This window comes from Panthera tigris, chromosome A2 (genome assembly GCF_018350195.1).
Source record: "Panthera tigris isolate Pti1 chromosome A2, P.tigris_Pti1_mat1.1, whole genome shotgun sequence".
In the NCBI taxonomy this organism is placed as follows: Eukaryota; Metazoa; Chordata; class Mammalia; order Carnivora; family Felidae; genus Panthera; species Panthera tigris.
In genome coordinates this window covers 26,634,706-26,661,089 of record NC_056661.1, presented here as the reverse complement: position 1 = coordinate 26,661,089, position 26,384 = coordinate 26,634,706, and the positions used below count along the sequence as shown (strand labels likewise).

Genomic DNA, 26,384 nt, shown 5'->3' with positions numbered 1-26,384 from the left:
AAATTTAAAATAGCCATATATTTATTTATAGGAATTGAATTTGTAATTAACATTCCTGCAAAGAAAATACAGGTCCAGAAATCGACATCCAGGCTTTACGTATAATTCTACCAAACATTTAAGAAAAAAAATAATACCAATTTTAAACACTCTTTCAGATAATAAAGGAGAATGAACATTTCCCAAATCATTGAATAAAATGAGGTCAGCATAATTCTGATACCAAAACCAGCAAAGACATTAAAATCCCCAAAAGAGAACTATAAATCAGTATCACTCATGAACATAAATATATGAATCCTTAACATCAAGTATTCAAGGTTGGTCTTATATTTGAAAATCAGTGTAAGTGATCACATTAACAGAATAATGGAGAAAAAAATCATAAGATCATCTCAATAAATGTAGAAAAATCTCTTAACAAAAATTCATTAGCCATTTATGATTAAAACTTACATCAAACTAGGAATAGAAGGAAGCTTTTTCAACCTGATAAAGGGTTCCCATTTAAAAAAATCTACAACTGAATGATACTTAGTGGTGAAAAAGTGACTATTTATCCCCTAAGACAGGGAACAAAGCTGGTTTCCCCAGCATTGTATTGGAGGTCCCAGCAAGTGCAGTAAGATAATAAAGAGAAATAAAACACATACAGATCATAAAAAAAGAAGTAAAACTTCCTCTCTTTGCAGACAATATAATCATCTAATTAGACAGTTCTAAGCAATCCACAAAAACTAAACAAAACCTACTAGATTAAGTGAGTTTTATAGGGTCACAGAACATAGCATAGATAGAACCAAAGTCAATTGTATTTCTATATATTTCTATATAAGTTGTTTATAGCAGTAAGCAGTTGAAATTAAAAAATTTTTTATTTTAAATATTTTTATTAAGTTTTTAATTTTAATTCCAGTATACTTCACATAAACAGTTATATTCATTTTAGGTATACAATATGGTTATTCAACAATTCTATTTTTAATTTTTAATTTTGAAAATATTTACAATAGCATCAAAAATACATAATATTCAGGAATACATTTAATAAAATATATGCTAGACCTCTACACTTAAAAGTATAAAATGTTGCTGACAGAAACTGAAGAAGACCTAAATAAGTGGAGACATGTTGTTTATGGATCCAAAGAATGTATATCCAATCTAATCCCAATCAGAATCCAGCAGGCTTCTTTTTTTTTTTAAGTTTATTTTTATTTATTTTGAGAGAGACAGAGACAGCACGAGTGGGGGAGGGGGCAAAGAGAGAGTGAGACAGAAAATCCCAAGCAGACTCTGCACTGCCATCACAGAGCCCAACGTTGGGCTCGAATTCACAAAACCATGAGATCATGACCTGAGCCGAAACCAAGAATTGAATACTTAACTGATTGAGCCACCCAGGCGCCCAAGGCTTTTTAAATTTTTTTTAATAGTTTTTGCAAAATTTATTAACAAATTCTAAAATATATATGGGAATTCAAAGGTCTTAAGTTACAAAACAATTTTCAAAATGTAAAAATTGTACCTCATGATTTCAAGACATGGTATAAAGCTACAGTAATCAGGCCAATGTGTTATTGGCATAGATACCACTAAAGGTTTAGAAATAGACACACATATAGTCAGTTGATACTCAACCAAACACGAGAGCAATTTAATAGAGATAGGAGCATCTTTTTTCAGAACTAGAACTTCTGAGCATCCATATGGGGAAAAGAAAATGAACCGCAACCCATACTTCACACCATTCACGAAAACAAAGATAAATCATAGATCTAAATTTAAATGCTAAAAATATAAACACTTTTAGGAGATTTCGTAGAACCCAGAAAACATTAACCCTAATAAAGAATAAATTGACAAAAATGGGCTTCAACAAAATTTAAAACCACTCATCAAAAAGACATTCTTAAGAAAATGAATATGCAAGCCACAGCTGGGAGAAAATATTCCTAATACATATATCTGGCAAAAGACATATCCAGAATATATTCTACAACTGTGTAATTTAAAAAATGACATTTTTAAGGGAAAAACAATTGAACAAGCTCTTCACAAAGATTATGCAATCAAATAAACATGTGAAGAGCTCCAGGGAGCTCCAGCTTCAGGGGAATTCGAATGAAAAACACAGTTACATTACTTCACCCACTAGAATGGCTAAAATAAAAGACACAGGAAATACGAAATACTTGTGAGGTATAAAGCAATTGTCCTACATTTCCAGCATAGATGGAGAATTTCCAGCATAACCACTTTGGAAATATCTTTGGAAGTTTCTGATAAAGTTAAACATTTACCCATTGATCCAACAATTCCACTCCTTGGTGTATACCCATGGAAATGTAAGTATGTGGACACAAAACTACTTGTATGGGAATTTTACAATAGCTTTATTTATAAAAGCCAAAATCTTGAAATAACCCATATGTCCCACAACAGAAGATTGAACAGTTAAATTGTGGTATATTCACAGAATGGGGTACTACTCTGCAAAACAAGAATGGATTACTAATACATGCAACAACGTTGATGAACCTCAAGTATTAAGCCCAGTGAAAGAAGCCATTTACTATGATTCCATGTATATAAAGTAATAGACAAAACTAATCTAAGGTGAAAGAAATTAGTGGTTGCCCTTGAGAGGGGTGAGTTTGAGATTGACAGGGAAGCAGCACAAAAGATCTTTCTGGAGTGACTGAAATGCTTTATAACTTGATGGTATGCAGGTGAATGAATGGTCAGAATCATCAAACTGTTGCCTTAAAGTCTGTGTATTTTGTGGTATGAAAGTCAAAAAGATTGTATGGTTAACATATGTTAAGCATATATATGTTAGGCGCTATTATAAGTGCTTACATGTATTTAAACATTTAATCCTAACAACTCTGAGAGATGTATTATAATTACCATCATTTTACAAATGAGGAAAGCAAGGCACAGAGAGGTTAAGTAACTGTGAAGATTATCTAACTGGTAAATGGTGGAGGTGGAATCCAAACCCAGGCAGATAAGCTCCAGAGCCCACACTCTTGCATCCCTAGGAGGAATGTATTTAAAAGGAGTTGCCAGGAGGGTTTAACTGGAGGGAATTTCCAGACAGGTTAAAGAACAGAATATTATAATTAGATAATAGAAAGTAATTTCTAATTCCAAATTTTAAAAGTTAAGTGTTTCAGAGAAATGAAGTTAAATCTCAGGATGTGGCCATCTGAGTGGATTACTGAGTGAAGAGGTGAAGAAGCTTTTGAGGGAAAGGAGGTTAAGGGACTCAGGGTATTGGACAGTACTATAGAAGGTAAGGTGAATCTGGTCCCACCATTTTTCGGGAATGTGTATGTGGGCTGGCAACGGTGTGTCTGCAGAAGTGGGAGTGACCAGGGACTGAACTGAAGATCAGTGAATTTAAAAGGGTAGAAGAACCTGTGAATGCAATGCCTCAGACTTCAAAGAAGATGGGGTTCCCAATAGGAAGTTTAAGCCCTCTCTCAATGCGACCTAGCCCCATGGCCTCAAAATCAGAGGTTGTAGAAGCCCATGTGAACTCCATAAGTGAGCTTCAACTCCAGAGTTGAAAGCTAATATCTTAGAGAAAAGCCAGGTTTCAGTTAAAGTAGGGTATTGCAGGACCCTAAGAAAAATACAGAGGATGTAAGTACTTTTCAATAGTAAGGATTTCAGAGGGCACAGTGAAAGATGACTTGAGAATTAGCAGGAGAAAGATGGGCTGCTATTTCAGGAAGAGACTGTGTGCTCAATGCAGATTAAGAATGGGAGGTGGGGGTCAACTGCTAAATAGGCATCATGAAGATACGTTATAAGGAGCTTGCTTTTCTGTGGTTCAACCAGGAGCTGCAGCACCAACAGCCCCAACTTCTCCTTAACTTCCCTGTCTCTGCGTAAGGACTTGTCAAGATTTGCTTTTCCTCAGGAAACTGTTTTTTATATAGTAGTAATAGGTAATTGCTTCTCTTGACCATTCAGATATAAAACTGCTATTTTGATTTCTGCTTACACCATTTAATAAACAATATGATGGTGATTGAGATAAATATGGCCATTGTAAGCAGATTTTCTACGGAGATATTAAAGCTAACATGTGAAATATTATTTTAAAGGGCACAAGAATAAATGTCTTTAAACCCCATTCCTTGTTATCATTTTAGGAACACAAAAACAGAATGAGGTTCTAAAATTGAGAGAAGAGATGTACTTTAGGATTGCTAGGCTATGAAATTGTGGTTTCTTGTTTGTTGTTTCCTTTTAGAAAGGCACCACTAGCTAGAGCTGTGCACAGTGACTCAGGCTCTTTCTACACTGGCAAAATGAATCCAATTATCTTCACATCTTTCCTGCAGTAATGGCAAGGAAAATCAGAAAGTGCTGGACGACCAAGAACTTGTTATTGCATGCATTTGACCGGTGTGTGTGTGTGTGTGTGTGTGTGTGTGTGTGTGTGTGTGTTCACACAGTCTACTGGCCTTACACCAGTATATAATAAAGCCATAGGGCCAAAACATGAATCTGTAAAACCTAGAAATTCATGCTTTGAATCATTCTTTTGCCGTTTGCCAGCCAATTCCTTTATGCAGAATTCCATGCTGGAGCTAAATAGTATAAACTCTCTTACTAATTGAAGCAACAAACTAAGCAAAACTGTCTTTTCTCTGTCAGATTGCTGTCTTTCTGGTACATAATTTTTAAGCCCATAATTAGGAATATTGTAAATCAAGAATTCTTTGCTAGACTAGAGTTACACATAGGAAGAAAGTGATTAGAGGTCAAGAAAAATGTCAAAAAGGGATTTTAAGACTGGTTGATCACCAAGAATAAAGAAAATAATATTTTATAAAGATTATCTATTGGGGTGCCTGGGTTGCTCAGTTGGTTGAGCATCCAACTTCAGCTCAGGTCATGATCTCACGGTTCGTGGGTTTGAGCCCCACATCAAGCTCTGTGCTGACAGCTTGGAGCCCAGCTCTTGGTTAGGATTCTGTGTCTCCCTCTCTCTCTGCCCCTCCCCTGCTTGCACTTTGTCTCTCAAAAAAAAATTTTTTTTTTAATTTAAAGAAAAAAAGATCAACTATAAATCAGATAAGCCGCATATTGGTAGTAGAGAGTTCATACTCTTCTGAAACTCCCAAAAGCCTATCACAGTGTTTATATGAATAATGAGTTATTTGTTGAAGCTTATGAAAAGTGGAACCTTTACAGATACCAGCTAAAAAACAGTAATTTCTATTTCCTCTAGCCAGTGGAGACTTATGAAAGTTATTCCCATCTTTCTCAGGAGCTACTCCCATCTGTACCTCTAAGAGATGAATGCACTAATTATCAGTTCCCACACATTTATGGGGTTAGTTGAGTGATTATAAAATGAGAGTTTGAGGATTTTGCTTGAGGGAGAGCTTGGGAAGATGGTGGAGTAGGAGGACCCTGAGCTCACCCCATCCCACATTTCGACTAGGTATCGTCCACATCCAAGTCAACAAACCGGAGGGTAATCTGAAGACTGGAGGAACAAATTCCTCCACTAAATATAGAGAAGAAGCTGCAACCAAAAGTTTAGAAAGGGCAGAAAGGCAGAGGGAGGCTGCCTGCAGGAGGGAGGGAGCTGCGTGCAAAGAGGGCAGATAAATGGACCCTTGCACCAGGGGGCTCACACAGCGAAGACTAATCCCCATAACATTTGGCTTTAAAAACCAGAGGGCCTGAGGTACCTGGCTGGCTCAGCTGGTAGAGCATATGACTCTTGATCTTAGGGTTATGAGTTCAAACACCACATTGGGTGTAGAGTTCACTTTAAAAGGGGGGAGCACCTGGATGGTTCAGTCAGTTAAGCAGTTAAGTGGCTAAGTGGACAACTTTGGCTCAGGTCACAATCTCACAGTTTGTGAGTTTGAGCCCTGCATCAGACTCTGTGCTGACAGCTCAGAGCCTAGAACATGCTTCAGATTCTGCGTCTTGCTCTCTCTCTGCCCCTCCCCTACTCACACCCCATCAAAAAATGAATAAACGTTAAAAAAAAACCAGAGGGGCTGAATTCCATGAGTTTATAAGACCAGTGGTACCTAGGGCTTTAAAAGTCAGCTGACTCAGTGGTGGGCAAGCCAGGAGGGTGAGTAATAGCTGGGCCTCCACCCTGAAAGAGACAGCAGTCTGCATGAAGAGGCAACAAAAAAAAACAGTAGTTTGCACAACCATGGGGGCAAATGGGAGACAGATCTGCACATACTGATTCCAGAGCGTGCTGGGGGACTTCTCTGAAAGCAAGGGAACTCGCAGATGCCATTTTCCTCCCCCATCTCCTAGCATAAGTACAGAGCCACCTTTGAGAAGTGGAGCTGCACAGATACTTGCTGCCTGACCCACTGGCAGGGTGCCATGCCCACAGGTTCTGTTGAGAACTAGCCGACTCCAAGCCTGCTGGCTTCAGCCCTCAGCTCAGGACAAATTTTGTGAAAGCCACACAGTGCACCCCACCCACCACCACTGCACACCACGTGCAGTCACCACGCTGGCCTAGACACTGCACCACACCCAACCATGAACCCCAGCCACCCTTTGTGTGCAGGGCCCACCCTGTCCAGTCATCTTTGCTCACCATGGCTAGTCTCGCACCCCTGGCAGCTCCAGAATGCGGCCCCCACCACTACAGCATTTTGGAGTGCCCCAGTGCAGACTTTGCTGATACTGCCACCCCACTCCCAAATTCCCCGGCAGGCACACCCTCTCAAATCTGCCATGCCTGGGTCCCACTCACACCACAGAGAGTAAGCACAGCCCACAAAAGGCAGAGAGTCAGTGTGGATAATTGCACTGAAAGGAAAAGTGGCTCAAACATAGCAGCAGGGTATAAGCAACACATACAGGATGCTCTCCTGAAGTGCCAGGTTTAGGTGAACAGGGGATACTACACTACAGGGTGCCCCAGGACCTCTTTATAAAGTCACTACTTTCAAGTTCAGAAGACAAAACTGACTTTCATAACACACAGAAACAGACATAGAGAAGCAGACTAAATGAGACTAAAAATTTATCCGAAGTGAAAGAATAAGACAAGGCTACGGCCAGAGATCTAAGTGAAATGGACAAATAACATGCTTGACAGAGAATTTCAAACAGTGACCATAAGGATAGTTACTGGACTTGAGAAAAGAGTGGAAGGCACGAATGTGACCCTTAACATAGAGACAAGGAATAACTTAGAGGTAAAGGATTCAGAAAAAGAAATGAGAAACACGCTTGATGAAAGGAATAGCAGGATGGAAGAAGCAGAGGAGCAAATTAGTGATGTAGAAGACAGAGTAATGATAAGTTATCAAGCTGAATAATAAAGATAAAAAAGAATTACACAAAACAAGAGTAGACTTAGGTGGACTTAGTCACTTACAGTGACTCCATCAAATGTAATAACATTCATATTTATAGGAGTCCCAGAAGAAGAAGAGCAAGAAAGGGCGACAGAAAGTTTATTTGAAGAAATAATATCTGAAAACTTGCCTTATCCAGGAGGCACAGAGAACTCTCCTCAAAATCAACAAAAGCAGACCCACACCATGACATATTGTAATTGAACTTGCAAAATATAACGATAAAGAAAAAAATCTTAAAATGAGCAATGCAAGAAAAGTCATTAACTTACCAGGGAAAACCCATAAGTCAAGCAGAAATTTTTCTACAGAAACTTTGCAAGCCAGAAGGGAGTGTCATGATGTATTCAAAGTGCTTAATGAGAAAAATTTGTGGTCAAAATGCTCTATCCAGCAAGGTTGTCATTCAGAATAGGAGAGAGAGAGTTTCCCAGGAAAATATAAACTAAAGGAGTTTGTGACTACCAAGCGAGTCCTGCTAGAACTATTAAAGAGGACTCTTTGACTAGAAAGAAGAGACGAAAAAGGATAGTATGATGGTAGAAAACACAAAAATAATGAAAGTGAATATTTCTGTAAAAACTAAGTAAGGAATTCAAAAGGGGAGAATAAAATATAATAACATATACCTAAAGTTTGGGGAGGAGAGGAGAAAAGAATGGATTCATACCTAAATGACCATCAACTTAGTATAGACTGCTATATGCGGAAGCAGTTATATACAAACCTAATGGTAACCATATATCAAAAGCCACTAATAAATAAACATGCAAAAAATAAAGAAAAAGAAACCCAAATATATCACTAAAGAAAATCATCAAAACATGAAAGAGAGAAAGTCAAGAAAGGATCAGAGAAAATCTCCAGAAACAAAATAATAATAAAATGGTACTAAACACATATCTATCAGTAATACTCTGTAAATGGACTAACACTCCAGTCAAAAGACATAGGGTGCCAGAATGGATACAAACCATATCCACCAATACAGTGCCTACAGGAGACTCATTTTAGACCTAAAGACACCTGCACATTGAAAGTGAGGGGGATGTTGATAGTGCTGCTGTCAGCAATAGTCAAATTATTGAAAGAGCCTAAATGCCCATCAACTGATGAATGATAAAGAAGATGTGGTATATACATACAATGGAATACTACTTGGTGATGAAAAAGAATGAAATCTTGCCATTTGCAACAATGTGGATGGAACTAGAGGGTATTATGCTAAGTAAGATATGTCAGTCAGAGAAATATATATGATTTCACTCATATGTGGGATTTGAGAAACTCAGCAGATGAACATAGCAAAAGGGAAGGAAAAATAAGATAAAAACAGAGACAGGGAAATCATAAGGCTCTTAAATACAGAGAACAAACTGAGGGCTGCTGGAGGGGAGGTGGGTGGGGGGTGGGTTAAATTGGTGATGGGCATTAAAGAGAGCACTTGTTGGGATGAGCACTGGATGTCATATGTATGAGATGAATCACTGGTTCTACTCCTCATGCCAAGACTACACTGTACGTTAACTAACTTGAATTTAAATTTTTAAAAAATTAGGGAGATAGAAAAACATTTATCACACAAATGGATGTCAAAAGAAAGCTGGAGGAATAATACTTATATTGGACAACTGGACTTTAAAACAAAGACTATAATGAGATAAAGAAGGGCACTATATCATAGTAAAAGGGACAACCCAACAAGAAGATCTAACAATTACAAATATTTATGTACCAACATGAGAGCACCCAAATATATAAAACAATTAACAACAAACATAAAGGAACTCATTATAACAATACAATAATAGGGGACTTTAACACCCCATTTACTTCAATGGGCAGATCACCTAAATAGAAAATCAACAAGGGAACCATGGCTTTGAATTGCACACTGTACCAGATGGACTTAACAGATATAATCAGAACACTCCATCCTAAAACAGCAGAATACACATTCTTTTCAAGCGCACACAAAACATTCTCCAAAACGGATCATGTATCAGGCCACAAAACAGGCCTCAACAAATAAGATTGAAATCATACCATGCACATTTTTATCCTAACTACAACACTGTGAAACTAGAAGTCAGCCGCAAGAAAAAATCTGGAAAAACCACAAATTCATGGAGGTTAAATAACATTTTACTAAACAATGAGTGGGTAAAACAGGAAATAAAAGAAGAAATAAAAGAGTACATGGAAACAAATGAAAATGAAAACACAACAGTCCAAAACCTCTGGGATGCAGCAAAAATGGTCCTAAGAGGAAAGTATACAGCAATATAGGCTTATCTGAAGAAGCAAGAAAAATCTCAAACAACCTAAACTTACACCTAAAGGAGCTAGAGAAAGAACAACAAACAAAGCATAAAGCCAGCAGAAGGAAGGAAATAATAAAGATTAGAGAAGAGACAAATGATACAGAAACAAACAAACAAAAACAATAAAACAGATTAATGAAACCAGGAGCTGGTTCTTTGGAAAAAGTCAATAAAATTGATAACCTCTAGCCAGAAAAAACTACAAGAGAAAGGATCCAAATAAATCACAAATGACAGGAGAGAAATAACAACCAAAACCACAGAAATACAATCATAAAAGAATATTATGAAAGAATATATGCCAACAAATTGGACAACCTGGAAGACATGGATTAATTCCTAGAAACATATAAACTACCAAAACTAGAACAGGAAGAAATAGAAAACTTGAAGAGACCGATAACCAGCAAAGAAATTGAATCAGTAATCAAAAAACTCCCCAAAAAACAAAAGTCCAGGACCATATGGCTTCACAGGTGAATTCTACCAAACATTTTAAAAAGTAGAAAAGGAAGGACAGACAGCTTTCTTTTTTTTTTTTATTTTTTAATGTTTATTTATTTTTGAGAGAGATCGAGTGCAAGCAGGAGAGGGACAAAGAGAGAGAGGGAGACACAGAATCTGAAGCAGGCTCCAGGCCCTGACAGCTCTGAGCTGTCAGCACAGAGCCTGATGTGGGGCTTGAACTCACGAACTGTGAGATCATGACCTGAGCTGAAGTCAGACTGAGCCACCCAGGGCCCCCCAGACAGCTTTCAAATTCATTCTATGAGGTCAGCATTAATCTGATACCAAAACTAGATAAAGACACCACACAAAAAAAGAGAACTACAGGCCATTATCTCTGGTAGACATAGATACAAAAAGTCCTCTATAAAATACTAGCAACCCGAATCCAACAATACATTTAAAAAAATCATTCCGGGCGCCTGGGTGGCTCAGTCAGTTGTGTCAGACTTCGTCTCAGGTCATGATCACACAGCCCATGAGTTTGAGTCCTGCGTCAGGCTCTGTGCTGACAGCTCAGAGCCTGGAGCCTGCTTCAGATTCTGTGTCTCTCTTTCTCTCTCTCTGCCCCTCCCCCACTCTCTCTCTCTGTCTCCCAAAAGTAAATAAACATTAAAAAAAAATTTTTTAAATCATTTATCACAATCAAGTGGGACTTATTCCTGGGTTGAAAGGTGTTTCAATATTTGCAAATCAATTAATGTGATATATCACATAAATAAAAGAGAGGGTAAGAACCATATAATCATTTCAAAAGATGTAAACAAAACATTTGACAAAGTACAACATCCATTCATGATAAAAATCCTCAACAAAGTAGGTTTAGAGGGAACATATCTCACCATAATAAAGGTCATATATGGAAAACCCACAGCTAATATCATCCTAAATGGGGAAGAGTTGAGAGCTCTTCCTCTCCAGACAGGAACAAAACAGGAATGTCCACCCTCATCACTTTTATTCAACATAGTACTGGAAGTCTTAGCCACAGCAGTCAGACAACAAAAAGAAATAAAAGATACCCAGATCACCAAGGAAGAAGTAGAAATTTCACTATTTGCAGATGACATGATACTATATATTTAGAAAACTCAAAGGACCTCACCAAAAAACTGCTAGAACTGATAAGTGAATTCAATAAAGTTGCAGGATACAATACCAACATATAAAATCCATTGAATTTCTATTTACCAATAATGAAGCAGCAGAAAGAAAAATTAAGGAATCAATCTCATTGTACCAAAAACAATAAGATACCTAGGAATAAACCTACCAAAGAGATGAAAGACCTGTATGTACTCAGAAAACTATAAAACACCGATGAAAGAAATGAAGATGACACAAAGAAATGGAAAGATGTTCTATGTTCATGGATTGGAAGAACAAATATTGTTAAATGTCTATACTACCCAAAGCAATCTACACACTTAATACAATCCATATCAAAATACCAACAGCATTTTTCACAGAACTAGAACAAAGAATATTAAAATTTGTATAGAACCACAAAATATCCCAATAGTCAAAGCAATCTTGAAAAGCAAAGCTGGAGGCATCCCAAATCTGTACTTCAAGTTATATTACAAAGCTGTAGTAATCAAAACAGTATGGTACTGGCACACAACAAGACACATAGATCAATGGAACAGAATAGAAAACCCAGAAATGAACCGGCAGTTATATGGTTAATTAATCTTTGACAAAGCAGGAAAGAAAATCCAATAGGAAAAAGACTGTCTTTTCAACAAATGGTGTTAGGAAAACTGCACAGCAACATACAAAAGAATGAAATTGGACTTTCTTACACTAAACACAAAAATAAATTCAAAATGGATTAAAGACCTAAATGTGAGACCTGAAACCATACAAATCCTAGAAGAGAATAGAGGCAATAAATTCTTTGACATCAGCCATAGCAACTTCTTTCTAGGTATATCTCCTGAGGCAAGGGAAACAAAAGCAATAATAAACTATTGGGACTACATCAAAATTAAAAGGTCTGCACAATCAACAAAACTAGAGGGCAACCTACAGAATGGGAGAAGATATTTGGAAATGATATTTGATGAAGGGTTAATACCAAAATATAAAGAAACTATACAACTCAACACCCCAAACCAAATAATCCAAGTTACAAAACATGGGCAGAAGACATGAATAGACATTTTTCCAAAGAAAACAGACAGATAGCCAACAGACACATGAAACGATGTTCAGCATCACTTATCATCAGGGAAATGGCAAATCAAAACTACAATAAGATATCACCTCACACCTGTCAGAATGGCTAAAATCAACAACACAAGAAACAACAGATATTAGCAAGGATGTGAAGAAAGGAGAATGCTCTTGCACTGTTGGTGGGAATACAAACTGGTGCAGCCACTCTGGAAAACAGTATGAAAGTCTTCAAAAAGTTAAAAAATAGAACTACCATACAATCCAGAAATTGCACTAGTAGGTATTTACCCAAAGAATACAAAAATACTTCAAAGTAATTTAAAGGAATATATGCACCCCAGTGTTTAAAGTAGCATCATCTACAATACTCAAATTATGGAAACAGCCCAAGTGTCCATTGACTGATGAGTGGATAAAGAAAAAGTGGTGTGTGCGTGTGTGTGTGTGTGTGTGTGTGTGTGTGTGTGTGTGTGTGATGGAATATTACTCAGCCATAAAAAAGGAATGAAATCTTACCATTTGCAGTGACTTGGGATGGAGCTAAAGAGTATAATACTAAACAAAATTAAGTCAGATAAAGACAAATACCATATGATTTCACTCATATGTGAAATTTAAGAAACAAAGAGGAAGAAAAGAGCAAACCAAGAAACAGACTCTTAACTATAGAGAGCAAACTGATGGTTACCAGATGGGTGAAATAGGTGATGGGGATTAAAAAGTGCACTTGTGACGAGCACCGGGTGATGTATGGAAGTGTTGAATCATCATATTGTACACCTAAAACTAATGTAACACTGTATGTTAACCAACTGGAATTAAAATAAAACCTTAGAAAAATAAAATGAAAGATTGAAAGTATGTGTGTTGGCATGTATGTATATGTATGTCTTCCTACATCATGCACATACACATGCAGATCATTATTTGTTGAGTACTTTCTATGATGCATGAATCCAGGCAGAAGAAATAAAAGCAGCTTGACTATGATGGATAAGAAAAGTGTGTTATGGGTAAGGGCCTGGTTTCCTGGGACTCAGAGTTTTTGAAGAAAGTGGACACCAATTCCCAAGCCAAGCTGATGGAGTCTGATGGGGTATACAGGTGCAGCCAGTAGGAGGGTTCACAGAAGTAGGGAATAAAGGGCAGGGCCCTGAGAGGAAATGACCAGCATGTTCCCATGTCACCTTGGACCTGGAAACTATTATTCCTTGTTCAAAACCAAACTCAAATGTCACCTCCAAGCCTTTCCTTTCCTAGATATAGGAAAACTTGGATTCAAATGCAATAAAGCAGATAATTTTAAAAGCAATCATTAACCCTAGAATTACAAAGAAGTTGCATGAAGAAAGGTAATCATAGAGCATCACTTGGCTTAGTTGTGTACAATATTTACATAGTCACAAAAAGGAAAACACAGAATATTAATTTTGAGGAAAAAGAAAAAAAGAAAGGAGAGATAATTACCTATGGAAGATGAAGTAGAGGAAGTAGAGTGTTAAGTGAACTACAAGTCTTATCTACCATAACAGGAAAACAGTACATAATGTCTAAAATTGATAAATCAAAAGGTATTATTTAAAAATACAGAGAGAAGAAACAGTTAAGAGATGACAGTATGATTAGAAGAGTGGAGAAATGACAAGAACTACATTTTGTATAAAATTTGCTATGTTTGGGCTTATATTTACATATAATATCATGGCATTTTTTAAATTTTTTTTAAGAAGTCTTTCCTGGGGCACCTGGGTGGCTCAGTTAGTTAAGCGTCCGACTTCGTCTTGGCTCATGATTTTGCAGTCTGTGAGTTCAAGCCCCACATCAGGCTCTGTGCTGACAGCTCAGAGCCTGGAGCCTGCTTCATATTCTGTGTTTCCCTCTATCTCTGCCTTTTCCCCACTCATGCTCTCTCTCTCTCTCTCTCTCTCTCTCTCTCTCTCTCTCTCTCTCTCTCAAAAATAGATAAACATTTAAAATATTTTAAAACGAAGCCTTACCCGAGCTTTCCCATCCTCCCACATTGAGCCCCCTCTGCAATAACGGTTCATACCAGATGCCACATGTCTGCCTCCCTTCCCAGACTGGAAAGACTCTCTTATTCATTTCTGTATGTCAGAGTCACACCCAGTGACTTCTCTTAGCACCTGTGCTAAGCACCTGTGAGGAGGAATGGATGAATACAGTTACTGTTGGGACAGACTAGCTGAATGATTGCAATTGGTACATAATCTTAAGTCTTTTAAGAATAAGAACCACATAACAACAATGGTGATGTTAATAATGTTAATAATTATTACTGGATAGCTGGAAACCCCAGTAGCACCATCCCCTATAACCTGGATTTTACCAAACCCTGATGTTTCATTTATTCCATGGCATGCCTACTGGACTTGTCCCTTATATCCCACCCCCAATACTAGCCCTCTACAAGACCCTCCTCATGTCATGCTTAAGTGACTGACTGACTGACTGACTGACTAGTCTTCCTGTGCCTCAGTCTGTCTCCACTCTACCTCAGCCTTCCTCCCACCCCCAAATATTCCTGCATCAAGGATACTCTAGAATTCCCAGTACTCCATTCTTGTCACATTCTCCTTCAAGAGCTGCAATGACACCTTACCCTCTGGAGTCCAAGGTTCTCCTGATCTTTCTGCCCCTCCAGAACCTGGCTTGCTGGCCCATCCAACATTACCTCCCACACCTCCCCGGAGCTCACCACCCTGCAGGTCAAGCGAGTCTCATTACCACATCACAGTCAGCCCTCCTTCCCACCTCTTATTCCACCAGACTTCTTTTCACCCAAAAAACAAGAGCATCCCCATTGCCTGGGAATATAATTCTACTCTTGAGATACCTATGATTAATACTTCCTGTATTTAATCAGTAACTTGCTGCAATCTGTCTTACTTTTCTCCTGTGGAAAAACCTCAGGTTTTCCTTCATAATAAAATCAACATTCCTGAATAGAATATGCCTTTATAAATAGCATCATTGTCTCTTTTATAAATAAATATAACTTTCAATTTTGACAGATTAATAAGATGAACCTTATGTAAACTTATATTTTAAAAGTACAGACAACTTTAAATACTACTGTGCTTTTAATTTCAAAAATTCTTTTTCCTGTTGTCCTGCAATCTTCAATATGTCTTAATTTCTCACTAAATGATTATTTTCTCCTTTTCTTTAATTCAGTCAGACCATTTAGAGAATTCATTTGATGAAGTATTGAGGAGTCTAATTGTTTAATGGGCAGAAATTAGTCCCTGCAAAGAGTACTTTAAAAACTGGCAAATACCAGGCATAATTACAAATTCTTTAGAAGAATCTATTTCTGTACAATAGGTTAATTGGTTATAAGTAGACAGCACCGGCCACAATTTAAACCCGGCTTCCAATTTCATCCATGATTTTTTTTAACAAATATAAGTGGCTAATTATGATCAAATTAGTCCCCTTGAAGGAACAATTGGCTACTTATCCCTGATTTTCAAGATTTAAGTGGTCTAACGCACCTGCAATTAGCTTCCCACTAGCATACTGCCTACAGATCCAGAGTTATTTCCCAAAGTTGTCAAAATCTTGCCTTGTAATGAGAACTCTACAGTCAGATGACCAATGTATAGTTTAGATTACAATGACTTCTTTGGAAGAATCAATGCAATTTTTAAGAAAACTGAAGCCAAAGTAGAGATTTGCTTAAGGGGGAAAGTTGTTTTGCGGCAAGTTGATCCAGATAATTGCCTCCACTCTCTGGACTACCCACATATAGATGGCTTGTTCACCTATGTGATTATTGAAAAGTACTTACCCTTCTTTCCTTTATTTTAGTGGTGCAATCTATGTATAGACTTGGTAGCATTTACCAGTGAAATATTCAAGGGAGCAGTTTTCCAGTCATTGGATGGAATTATTGTCTCTGCTAACTGTAAGCTACGGAAGATCTTTACTTTAAAATGCAAGCCTCAAGACACTGCTGAGAAAGACGGTATGTTCAAATTGCTACCAAGATTTTTAAAGTCTCCAATGTGTTTTTAAAAATTAGACACACCTTTGGATAGTATGAGTACATGGAAATGGTTTTTCTATGTTATTGTGGAATAAACACTTAACATGAGATCTGTCCTCTTCATAAATTTTTAGGTGCATAACATGTTATTGTTGACTACAGGTGCAATGCTGTATAGCAGATCTCTAGAGCGTATTCATCTTGACCAAAACCCATCGATTAGTAACTCCCATTTCCCCCCTCCTCAACTGCTGGTAACCACCATTCTACTCTGATTCCATGAATTTAATTATTTTAGTTGCCTTATGTAAGTAAAATCATACAGTATTTGTCTCTCTATAGTTGGCTTATTTCACTTAGCCTAAGACCTCATGATTCATCCATGTTGTAGCATATGTCATTCTTTACTCTGAATCATGTGTTTAAGTATAGCTGAATGTCACAAAGATATCTTTTTTATTTTTGTGGTTATTTTTCTTGTTTGTTTATGATAGCACTTACCATGCGAATCCGTCGAGGTTCTTAGTTGCAAGCGATGGAGTCCTGTCTAGGTAGTTGAAACAGAAAAAAGAATTTATTTAAGGAAATTAGCCAGTTCATAGAATCTCAAGGATGTCCAGAAAATCAGGCTTAGAGGCTACAGCCAAAAACAAACGCAGCTCCCACCACAGGACTGCTCCAAGGAAGACCCCCAATAGCTACTGCAACTGGGCAAAGACTCTGTAGGTCTGACTGTACTGTCTGACTTGTAGAGGCTAGGTCACATGCTGCAAGGGAGGCTGACAAAGCAAATTTCTGATTTCCAACTAAGGAGATAGGACTCATTGATGTAGTAAAATCACCAAATTAACAAGGGTGTTCAAAAGATGTCAACATTCATAAAGCTCTGCTATTGTCCAACATATACTATCTCATTATTCTGTGGTTATTTCATGAACTCATTTGGGAGAAATTACATTTATATATTAATTTTCCAATAATCATGTTAAAATAGAAAAATGATTGAGTTATTCCTCATATTATTTGCAGAAAGATTGGAAATATACACATTGATTACTCATTATATGATTAATAAATATATTCTGCAGATAACTGAACTGTCCAGAATTTATAAGATGGCACAAACTCTCCTAAGATAGTCTTAAACAACTGAAAGTATTGAGAGAATACTGATGCTTCCTTTTGATTTTTGTCTGGGATTATTTTTAACAAAATCAATTTTTCTAGAAGCCCAGGAAACAGAGCAGCACATAAGATGGCAAAGGTGATTTCTTAGAAGTTTGTATAAAGTAGACTTTAGACTTGTGCTCTGTCTGGATGAGTGTCTGAGAAATCCTTGTGTGGTTCACTCTGTGGAACAGGAAACTGTGCCTATAAATTTCATTTGATAACAAAACACAGCAGTGCATTAACAGCTCCCAGAGAGATTACAAGGCAGGAAGTCCAGCCACTCATCTTATGTACCATTTAAAGGCTATACAAGAGGGGCACCTGGGTGGCTCAGTCGGTTAAGCATCCAACTTCGGCTCAGGTCATGATCTCATGGTTCATGAGTTTGAGCCCCACATCGGGCTCTGTGCTGACAGTTCAGAGCCTGAAGCCTGCTTCAGAATCTGTGACCTCCTCTTTCTCTGTCTCCTCCCCAGCTCATGCTGTCTCTCAAAAAATAAACGTTAAAAATTTTTTTTAAAAAGGCTATACAAGAAAGCAAAAGACTTCATTTTTAAAAAAATAGCACCCAGCTAATAAGAAACCTCAAAATTTATAGAAATGTATGTGCATTCTACATCAGATCATAGGAGGTAAATCATAACCTGATTAATATTTTTAAATAAATGTAAGGAAAAGAGTAAATCAAAATATGGCATATTAAATACATGTTTTTATCTCTGATCCTTCCTCAAACCCCACTAAAATTATAGGACTAAAAATGGTAATAAACCCACCAGGATGAAAATTATGGAAGAGTAGCTAACAACAGACAAAGTGTGTTCATAAATTTTGTAAGATTGAGGAATGACAACTGACTTAGAAGAGCAGAGGAAGCTGAACCTAGTGGGTTTACAGAGAGATTCACCAATGAGATTCATAATGTAGAAGCTCAGAGGGGCTCTAGAATTGGCAGCCCCCTGCCAAAGGCAGGAAATAAAAGAGTGTGGCTAAAAACAAGGAAATTGGCTAAAATTCCATATGGGCTGCTAACGGATCTCAGATTCCCTTTCTAACTCCAAATAAGCAAACAATAGGATATTTCTTCTCTGGAGAAACTGATCCAGAGAACTTTTCAACTCAGGTACATTGGATACATGTTAGATAGACACAAGAACTAACAGAAAGAAGGAAATAGATAAAATAGGAAATAGATACATGCTTTTCTCAAAGTTAAGAAAACACTGCATCTATAAAATAGGAGTTATTTGTTCTTGTTGTATTTTATTGAAGTTTATTATCTTATAAGCCTTTAATATAATTTAAAAACATCTATAAATCATATTCCTTACCACAAAGGGAACACATTTCTGTAACCATCATCCAGATCAAGAAATAGAATATTACAAACATCCTAGAATCCCTGCTCATAATCCCCTCCCAGTCATGTCCCTCTCTCTTTTGAGAGGTCACACTCTCCTGACTTCTAACAATTTAAATTAATTTTACCTATTTTTGAAGTTTATTTAAATGGAATCATATAGTATATATTCTTTCCAAATATACATTCTTTAACATGTATTTTAATGTGTTTGTGTAAAATGTGTTTGTGAGATTCACCTATATTGCTAATTTAATTGCTGTACATAGTATGGCATCGTGTGAATGTACCACAACTTATTTGTCCATATTAGGCATTTTGAATAGTGCTGCTAGAATCATTCTACATTTCTCTTGGAGCTTCTAGATAGGCATTTCTTTAGATATTTGTCAAGGAGATAAATGAACACATACTTTGGCATTCTTAATTTCAGTTATTATATTTTTTGTTTCTAGAATTTCCATTAGATTCTTTTTTATAGTTTCCATTCCTTAGCTGAAATTCTCCATCTCATTATTTAATTTCTCAAATATATTAAGCAAAGTTATTTTAAAAGGCATGGCTCACAATTCCAATGTCTGTCTGTCCTGTGGGTCTGTTTTTGTTGTCTGTTTTTCTCTTGTTCTTGTATCCTAATATGTCTAGTAAGTTTTGAGTGTATACTGGATATTTTGACACAGAAACTATATAGCTGTTTTGAGATTGTATTGTATTGTCTTTCTTCAGAGATTTAGAATAAAAAAAATTTTTTTAAGAAGCCCGAAAGACTGAAAATAAGATCCAAATGTTAAGAATATTAGAAGTGGGGCGCCTGGGTGGCTCAGTCGGTTGAGCGTCCGACTTCGGCTCAGGTCACGATCTCGCGGTTCATGAGTTCGAGCCCCGCGTCGGGCTCTGGGCTGATGGCTCAGAGCCTGGAGCCTGCTTCCGATTCTGTGTTTCCCTCTCTCTCTGCCCCTCCCCCGTTCATGCTTTGTCTCTCTCTGTCCCAAAAATAAATAAACGTTAAAAAAAAATTTTTTTTTAAAAAAAGAATATTAGAAGTTAGTCCAAGAGACCGTCTCATCAACAGAATGATAGGATTCTAAATGAGAGACTAGAGGAAACAGGAGGGATGATATATAGGAAGATTTCCCAAAATTAAAGGTCAGGTGTTTTCAGATTGACATAGCTCATCAAAAACAGAAAAAGAAAAAAAAGAAGAAAAGAGTCACCATTGTGTAATTTCAGAATAGGAGGGAAAAAAAGAAAAGATTATTAAAGCTTCCAGAATTTTTTTTTAACTGAAGTTGCATACAAAGGAGTAGGAATAAGAATAATGTCTGACTTCATACAACATTAGATGGTAGAAGACCTTGAAACCATACCTTCAAAATATAAGGAAAAATTACTTTCAACTTAGAATTTTACACACATCCAGTCTAGCAATTAATTGAGTGCAAAATAAAGGTGTTTGCTGACATGCAAGGTCTCAAAAATTTATATTTATTTAAATCCTTTGTCAGAAAAGATCTGGAAGATATTCTTCACAAAATATAAGGAGTAGATCAAGAAAAAGGAGTATGTGGGATCCAAGAAACAAGATTTCAGAGAAAAGCAAAGAGAATTTTCAGAATTATGGTTAAAGGAATTCAAAGGATGATATTTGTTCAGCACATCTAGAAAACAGTCCAGATTTCAGCAGGAAAATGGAGGCTTTCAAGAGGAAAGTCTCTAGGAAAAGAATATATCTGATACAATATGATGTGTTTGAACATGGAAAGTAAAGTTGATTTGATTTTATAGTGCTAATAGGGAGTTTGGGAAGAATTAATGTGGGGTGTGTACAAAAATCTATCACAAAATAAAACAGTGATCAACCCTAAGGAAAACAAAAAGTTGTACAAGAAAAGAAATGTAATCATAGCATATTACATGGCTCAAATGTGTACAGCTTTTTTAAAAAAAAAAACATTTTATTTTTAAGGGCAGTTTTAGGTTCACAGCAAAATTGAATGCAAATTGCAAAGAATTTCTATGTCCTCGTTACCACCGCATATGCACAGTCTCCACAGCTATAGCCACTCATACCAGAGTGGTACATTTGCCAAAATTAATGAACTTACATAAACACTTTATTATCACCCAAAGTCCATAGTTTACATTAGCATTCCCTCTTAGTGTTGTATACTCAGTGGGTTTTCACAAATGAATAATAACATGTATCTAACAATATACTATCATACAGAATAGTTTCACTGCCCTTGTCTTCTAGGTTCTACCCATTCATTCCTCCCTCCCTATTAATTCCTGGCAACCATTGGTCTTTTTATTGTCTTCATAGTTTTGCCTTCACCAGAATGTTACATAGTTGGAATCATGCAACATATAGCCTTTTTGGACTGATTTCTTTCACTTAGTAATATGCCTTTTAACCTCCAGGGGTGCCTCGGTGGCTCAATCAGTTGAGCATCTGACTTTGGCTCAGGTTATAATCTTGCAGTTTGTGGATTCAAGCCCACATCAAGCTCTCTGCTGTCAGTGCAGAGCCTGCTTCGTATCCCCTGTCTTCCTCTCTCTCTCTGCCCCTCCCCCGTTCCTGCTCGTTCATTCTCTCTTTCTCAAAAATAAACATTTTTTTTAAAAGTTCCTCCATGTCTTTTCATGGGTTGATAGTTCATATCATTTTGATGCTGAATAATATTCTCTTGTCTGTATTACCAGTTTGTTTTTCCATTAACCTACCGAAGGACATCTTGGTTGCTTCCAAAATTTGGCAATTGTTAATGAAGCTGCTATATTCTTGTGCAAGTTTTTGTATGAAAATAAATTTTCAACCCATTTGGGTAAATATCAAGGAGGATGACTGCCAGTTCATAGGGTAAGAGTAAGTTTAGTTTTTAAGAAACTGTCAAACTGTCTTCCAAAGTGGCTACACCATTTTGGATTCCCATCAGAAATGAACGAGAGTAACTCTTGCCTTGCCTGCATTTGGTGTTGTCCACCTTTTAGATTTTTGCCTTAAAAATAGTTGCCTATTGGCACACTTTTTGTACATAATCTTAATAATGTACCATACTAAATAATAAGTTATCCAAAAATTATGAAAAATCCTATTTGAAAGATGTGGGGAGGGAAGGAAGGTGGTATGGTAGTTTAACAGTGCTAAATCTTTTTTTTTCCAAAATAGGAAGTCAGAGATATTATCTAAAGCATAAGTGCAGAAATGCCAATATGAGGCTACTGTTTATAAGCAAATAAGTACCAGAAGATAGAAGCTATTGCTGAGACTTGAGAATAGTTGCCTCTGCATTGCGAGCCTGGGGGATGAGTGAGGGGGGAGGGCAGCAGTCAGGGAATGATGACTTTGTCTCATAATCTTGTAGTACCATTTGTATTTTTGAACAATATACACATATTTTGTTTTATAATCAGTTTTTAAAATGAATGGGTAATCTGTAAAAAATTCCAAGAACAAACATTGGCGTGATTTCTTTTAGTTTTTCAGAAGGACTGAAAAAAAGCCTTATGAATGTGGCATCTCAGATTGCCTCAGATGTTCCAAATAGACTTGGGGAGGCATGCTGTGGTTCAGGGTGCTGTGGAATATAACCCCATATTCCTCACTTAGCTGCCAGGACTTAACCTTGTACAAGTGCTCACCCAATCTCTATGCTTCAGGTTCTGCATCAGTGAAGTGAGGATAATAATTGTTCCTTGGTTAAGCAAAATACTATTACATTCCGACTGAAAGCATAAGGTGTGTAAACCAAGTACATCTTGGAGAAGTTAAATTGGTATTGTAGAGGCCAAAGATACAGGTTAATGGTCCCACAGTCCATTGCTGTGATCATGTACCAACTTTGTGCTTTGTGTGAGTTCTGAACATCTCTGAGCATTGTTTCCTCATTAATTATTATAATAATTATTTATTGTGAAGATCCAATAAAATATAAAAATGTACATGACAAGATAAAAACTATGATTCATTGTGTAGATGCTAAACATTTATCTGCCTCCTATAATCAGGCACTGGGTTGACACAGCCTCTGCTTTGAGGAGCGTGGGATCTCTCAGGAAGATTTACATGTACATGTAGATTGTTATACCTGGAAGAAACTTAACTAATGGGCTTAACAAGCAGTGGGAGGAGAGTCTGGAGCACTTACCTCTTATTTGAGAAAGCCACCTGGAGAGGCACTTTGATTTCACAGACCTACCAAGTTAAGAAAAAATTGACTGACATAAGGTTGCCAACTTTTGAATTTGGCAAATCAGAGCATTAAAACAAACAAAAAAAGGAAAACTACAATTATTCTGATCATTTCATTAATTGAAAAGACATTTAAACACACACACACACACACATACACACACACACACACACACACACACACACACACACATTAGGAAGGTGTTAATTTCAGAATAAAGGCTGACATTTTCACCACAGACCAGTGAAAATGACTTCATGGGTCAGTATCTATCCATAGAGCAGTGTTTGGTCTATACTCACCTAGAGAAATAAATTTCCAAAATATATCCTGAAGGAAAAATAATAATTTCCCAGGTAATGAAAATGGATAACAAGAAAAGAAAGCATTTCTAAAAGAAGAAAGAGTGTATGTGCATAAAGGCAGGGTATCATGAATATATCTGATGTGTTCAAGGAACAGGGAGTTCAGTATGGTACGTGGCAGGGGTGGGAGTAATGATTTAATATAATATTCTATTACTAGGCTGCATGTTTTGTGTGACATAAAGAGGTAGAGCAAATTTCCTTCCCTGAAAGTTCACTGTGTAATTTTAGACACTAGAAACATAAACAGTACAAGAATACTTATGAAGACATTTGATAAAAGAGGAGAAAGGATAACAGTATGGGGCAAAATGAGTGTCCCTGCCCAAGGAGGTTGGCAGCAGAAGTGATAGCAGTGATGATTATGGTGCTAATAGGAGCAGTAGGTGTTCTAAACACTTTATATATGAACTTAATTTAATGCTCGTAACAACTCTATGAAGTGGATGTTACTATTATCCCCATTTTATAGATAGGGAAACTTAGGCACAGAGAAGTCAGATAATGTGCCCAGTGTCACACAACTGTTAAGCAGTAAAGGCAGGTTTTGAAGCCTGTCGTTAGGACTCGAGTATATACTCCTAATCACTACAGTATACTGCCCTTCTTGGGAGGGTGGAAGGGAGGGGAAATTTTAGAAAGCTGGGGGCAGGGGGAGGGTGCCTGGGTGGCCCAGTCAGTTGAGCATCTGACTCTTGGTCTCAGCTCAGGTCTTGATCTTGGGTCATGAGTTCAGGCCCCACACTGGGCTGGAGCCTCCTTAAAAAAAAAAAAAAGGCAAGACATGTCATGGAATAAGAATGTCAGGATTTGGTGACTGGCCATGTTAAACATGTCTGTATTCGATAAGTTATAGATGTCCCTTTGTCTTTCATACTGAAAGTAGTGGGAGGGTTGATTTTCTCCTTCAAAGACAGATCTGTTAGTCATAGTATTGAGACTTTCATCTTAGGAAACTCTTTTTCCTGCTTCTTACATTCCATTCTGAGATTTTATTTAAAGATATTGTATTAAATGTTACTTAAACTCAGTACTTTGTTGTCCTTGGCTTATTTAAACTGCTGCATTTCACTCTAGAACCTCTTAAACTCACCCATGCTAGGCAATGTTGCCTGATTCCATTGCTGTTCTCTGTTTACACAGTGCAATATAATAGAAAGTGAATTACTAGAACCCTAAAACAAGAAATTAACCAGTTTTTCACTTGCCCGGAGGAATGGCTTATGCTGAACAAGTAGTAAAGCATGCTGGTTCAAATGAATTTATGACTTTTATGGTTCCCAAGGGGACATGGACTGGCATTTTTAAGCATTTGCATGACTGAATTATTGATTAACTTGTATCATTCTGCATTAAAAAAAATATATATATATACATATATATATATATATATATATATATATATATACACACACACACACACACACACACACACACACATAGGTAAGAGAAGAACAAGAGGAGAGAAAAGAGAGAGGAAAGAACAAGTGATTATCCACTAGGCATGGACTTAGACTCTGTCACTGATGACTTTATGGGTCTTCTGACACCCAGTTCAGTGTTCTTTCTAAAATATCACAGTGGAGTGCCTGGGTGGCTCAGTTGCTTTAACCTCTGACTCTCAATTTTGGCTCAGGTCATGATCTCACGGTTTGTGAGATGAAGCCCTGCATGGGGCTCTGCACTGACAGCATGGAGCCTGCTTGTGATTCTCTCTCCCTTCTCTCTCTGCCTCTCCCTCACTTGCATGTGCTCACTCTCAAAATAAATAAATAAACTTAAAAAATAAAATCAGATATCAGCACTTGGGCATGTGTTCTGTGTTGAGAAATGCAAGAATAGAATAATTAAAAGTATAATTTCAGACTGAGAGCCCCTTGAGGGCATAGGTTAAGTCTCCATATTTTTATCTCTAGCACATGGCCTGGTGTTGGTAATCTGTCATACATGTCTGATGAATTAATGTAGTAAAGGTTGGCTAATTGTTTGTTCAATTATTCATTCAGTCACTGTCTCTATTCAATAAGCCTTTATTGAATGTCAAGCAATGTGAAGAAAATTATCCCTTCAAAGGCCAGAGAAAAAACTAGAAATACTGACATCTTGCCATAATGGACTCATTGAGCAGGGAAGGGCCTTAGAGATCATCTAATCCAATGTCTTAATTACACAGAGGAGGAAAATAAGGCCCATGGAAATGAGGTATGTTGTGCTGAGGTCAGGAAGGTGAACTCTAGGCCAGGCCTCTGACTGTTCCTTCCTCAACAGTATACGAGTTTGCCTTCCTCAGTAACTGGAATGGTTTAGTGTTTTTAATAATTAACACTGTTGAGAGTTTCTCTGCCTCTCTATCTCCAGGTCAGGTGAGTGCACATCCTATCAGATTTCATCAGTTTAAGGCTGCATGCCCACTCCTTCCTGCAGTGGAATTGAACTCAGATTGCCCTTGCCTAGTAAACCACCCCAGGGCAAGAAAAGGCGTAAGAGCTCAGTATAGCAGAGGTGCCTAGCCAATAGTAGATCCCACAAAAATGGGTTATGAATATCTATATATCAAGACACAGAACTATTCTGATTAAAATATCAATTGTAGGGACACTGGGTGGCTCAGTCGGTTGAGCACCCAACTCATGATTTCACCTCAGGTCGTGATCCCAGAGTTGTGGGATAAAGCCCCACATCAGGCTCCATGCTAGGTGTGGAGCCTGCTTGAGATTCTCTCCCCTGCTCACATGTGCTCGCTCTCTCTCTCTCTCTCTCTCAAAATGAAAGGTTAAGGGTGCCTGGGTGGCTCAATCATTTAAGCTTCTGACTCTTGTTCTTGATTTTGGCTCAGGTCATGATCTCACAGTTCATGAGATCAAGCCCCACATCAGGCTCTGCACTGACAATGTGGAGC

At 37.4% G+C, this 26,384-nt stretch overlaps 1 protein-coding gene across 13 annotated transcripts in view; it reads left to right on the top strand.

Moving 5' to 3' along the window:
• Positions 1-26,384, top strand: part of CFAP20DC (CFAP20 domain containing) — a 237,477-nt gene that overhangs the window by 96,248 nt on the left and 114,845 nt on the right. For all 13 annotated transcript variants that reach the window (XR_006214866.1, XR_006214867.1, XR_006214868.1 and 10 more), the window contains one exon: positions 16,220-16,376. Coding sequence is in view for 10 of the 13 variants with exons in the window: in XM_015538533.2 (XP_015394019.2) it covers positions 16,220-16,376 (157 nt within the window). In the remaining 3 variants the exon portion in view is untranslated. The remainder of the gene's footprint in view (positions 1-16,219; positions 16,377-26,384) is intronic.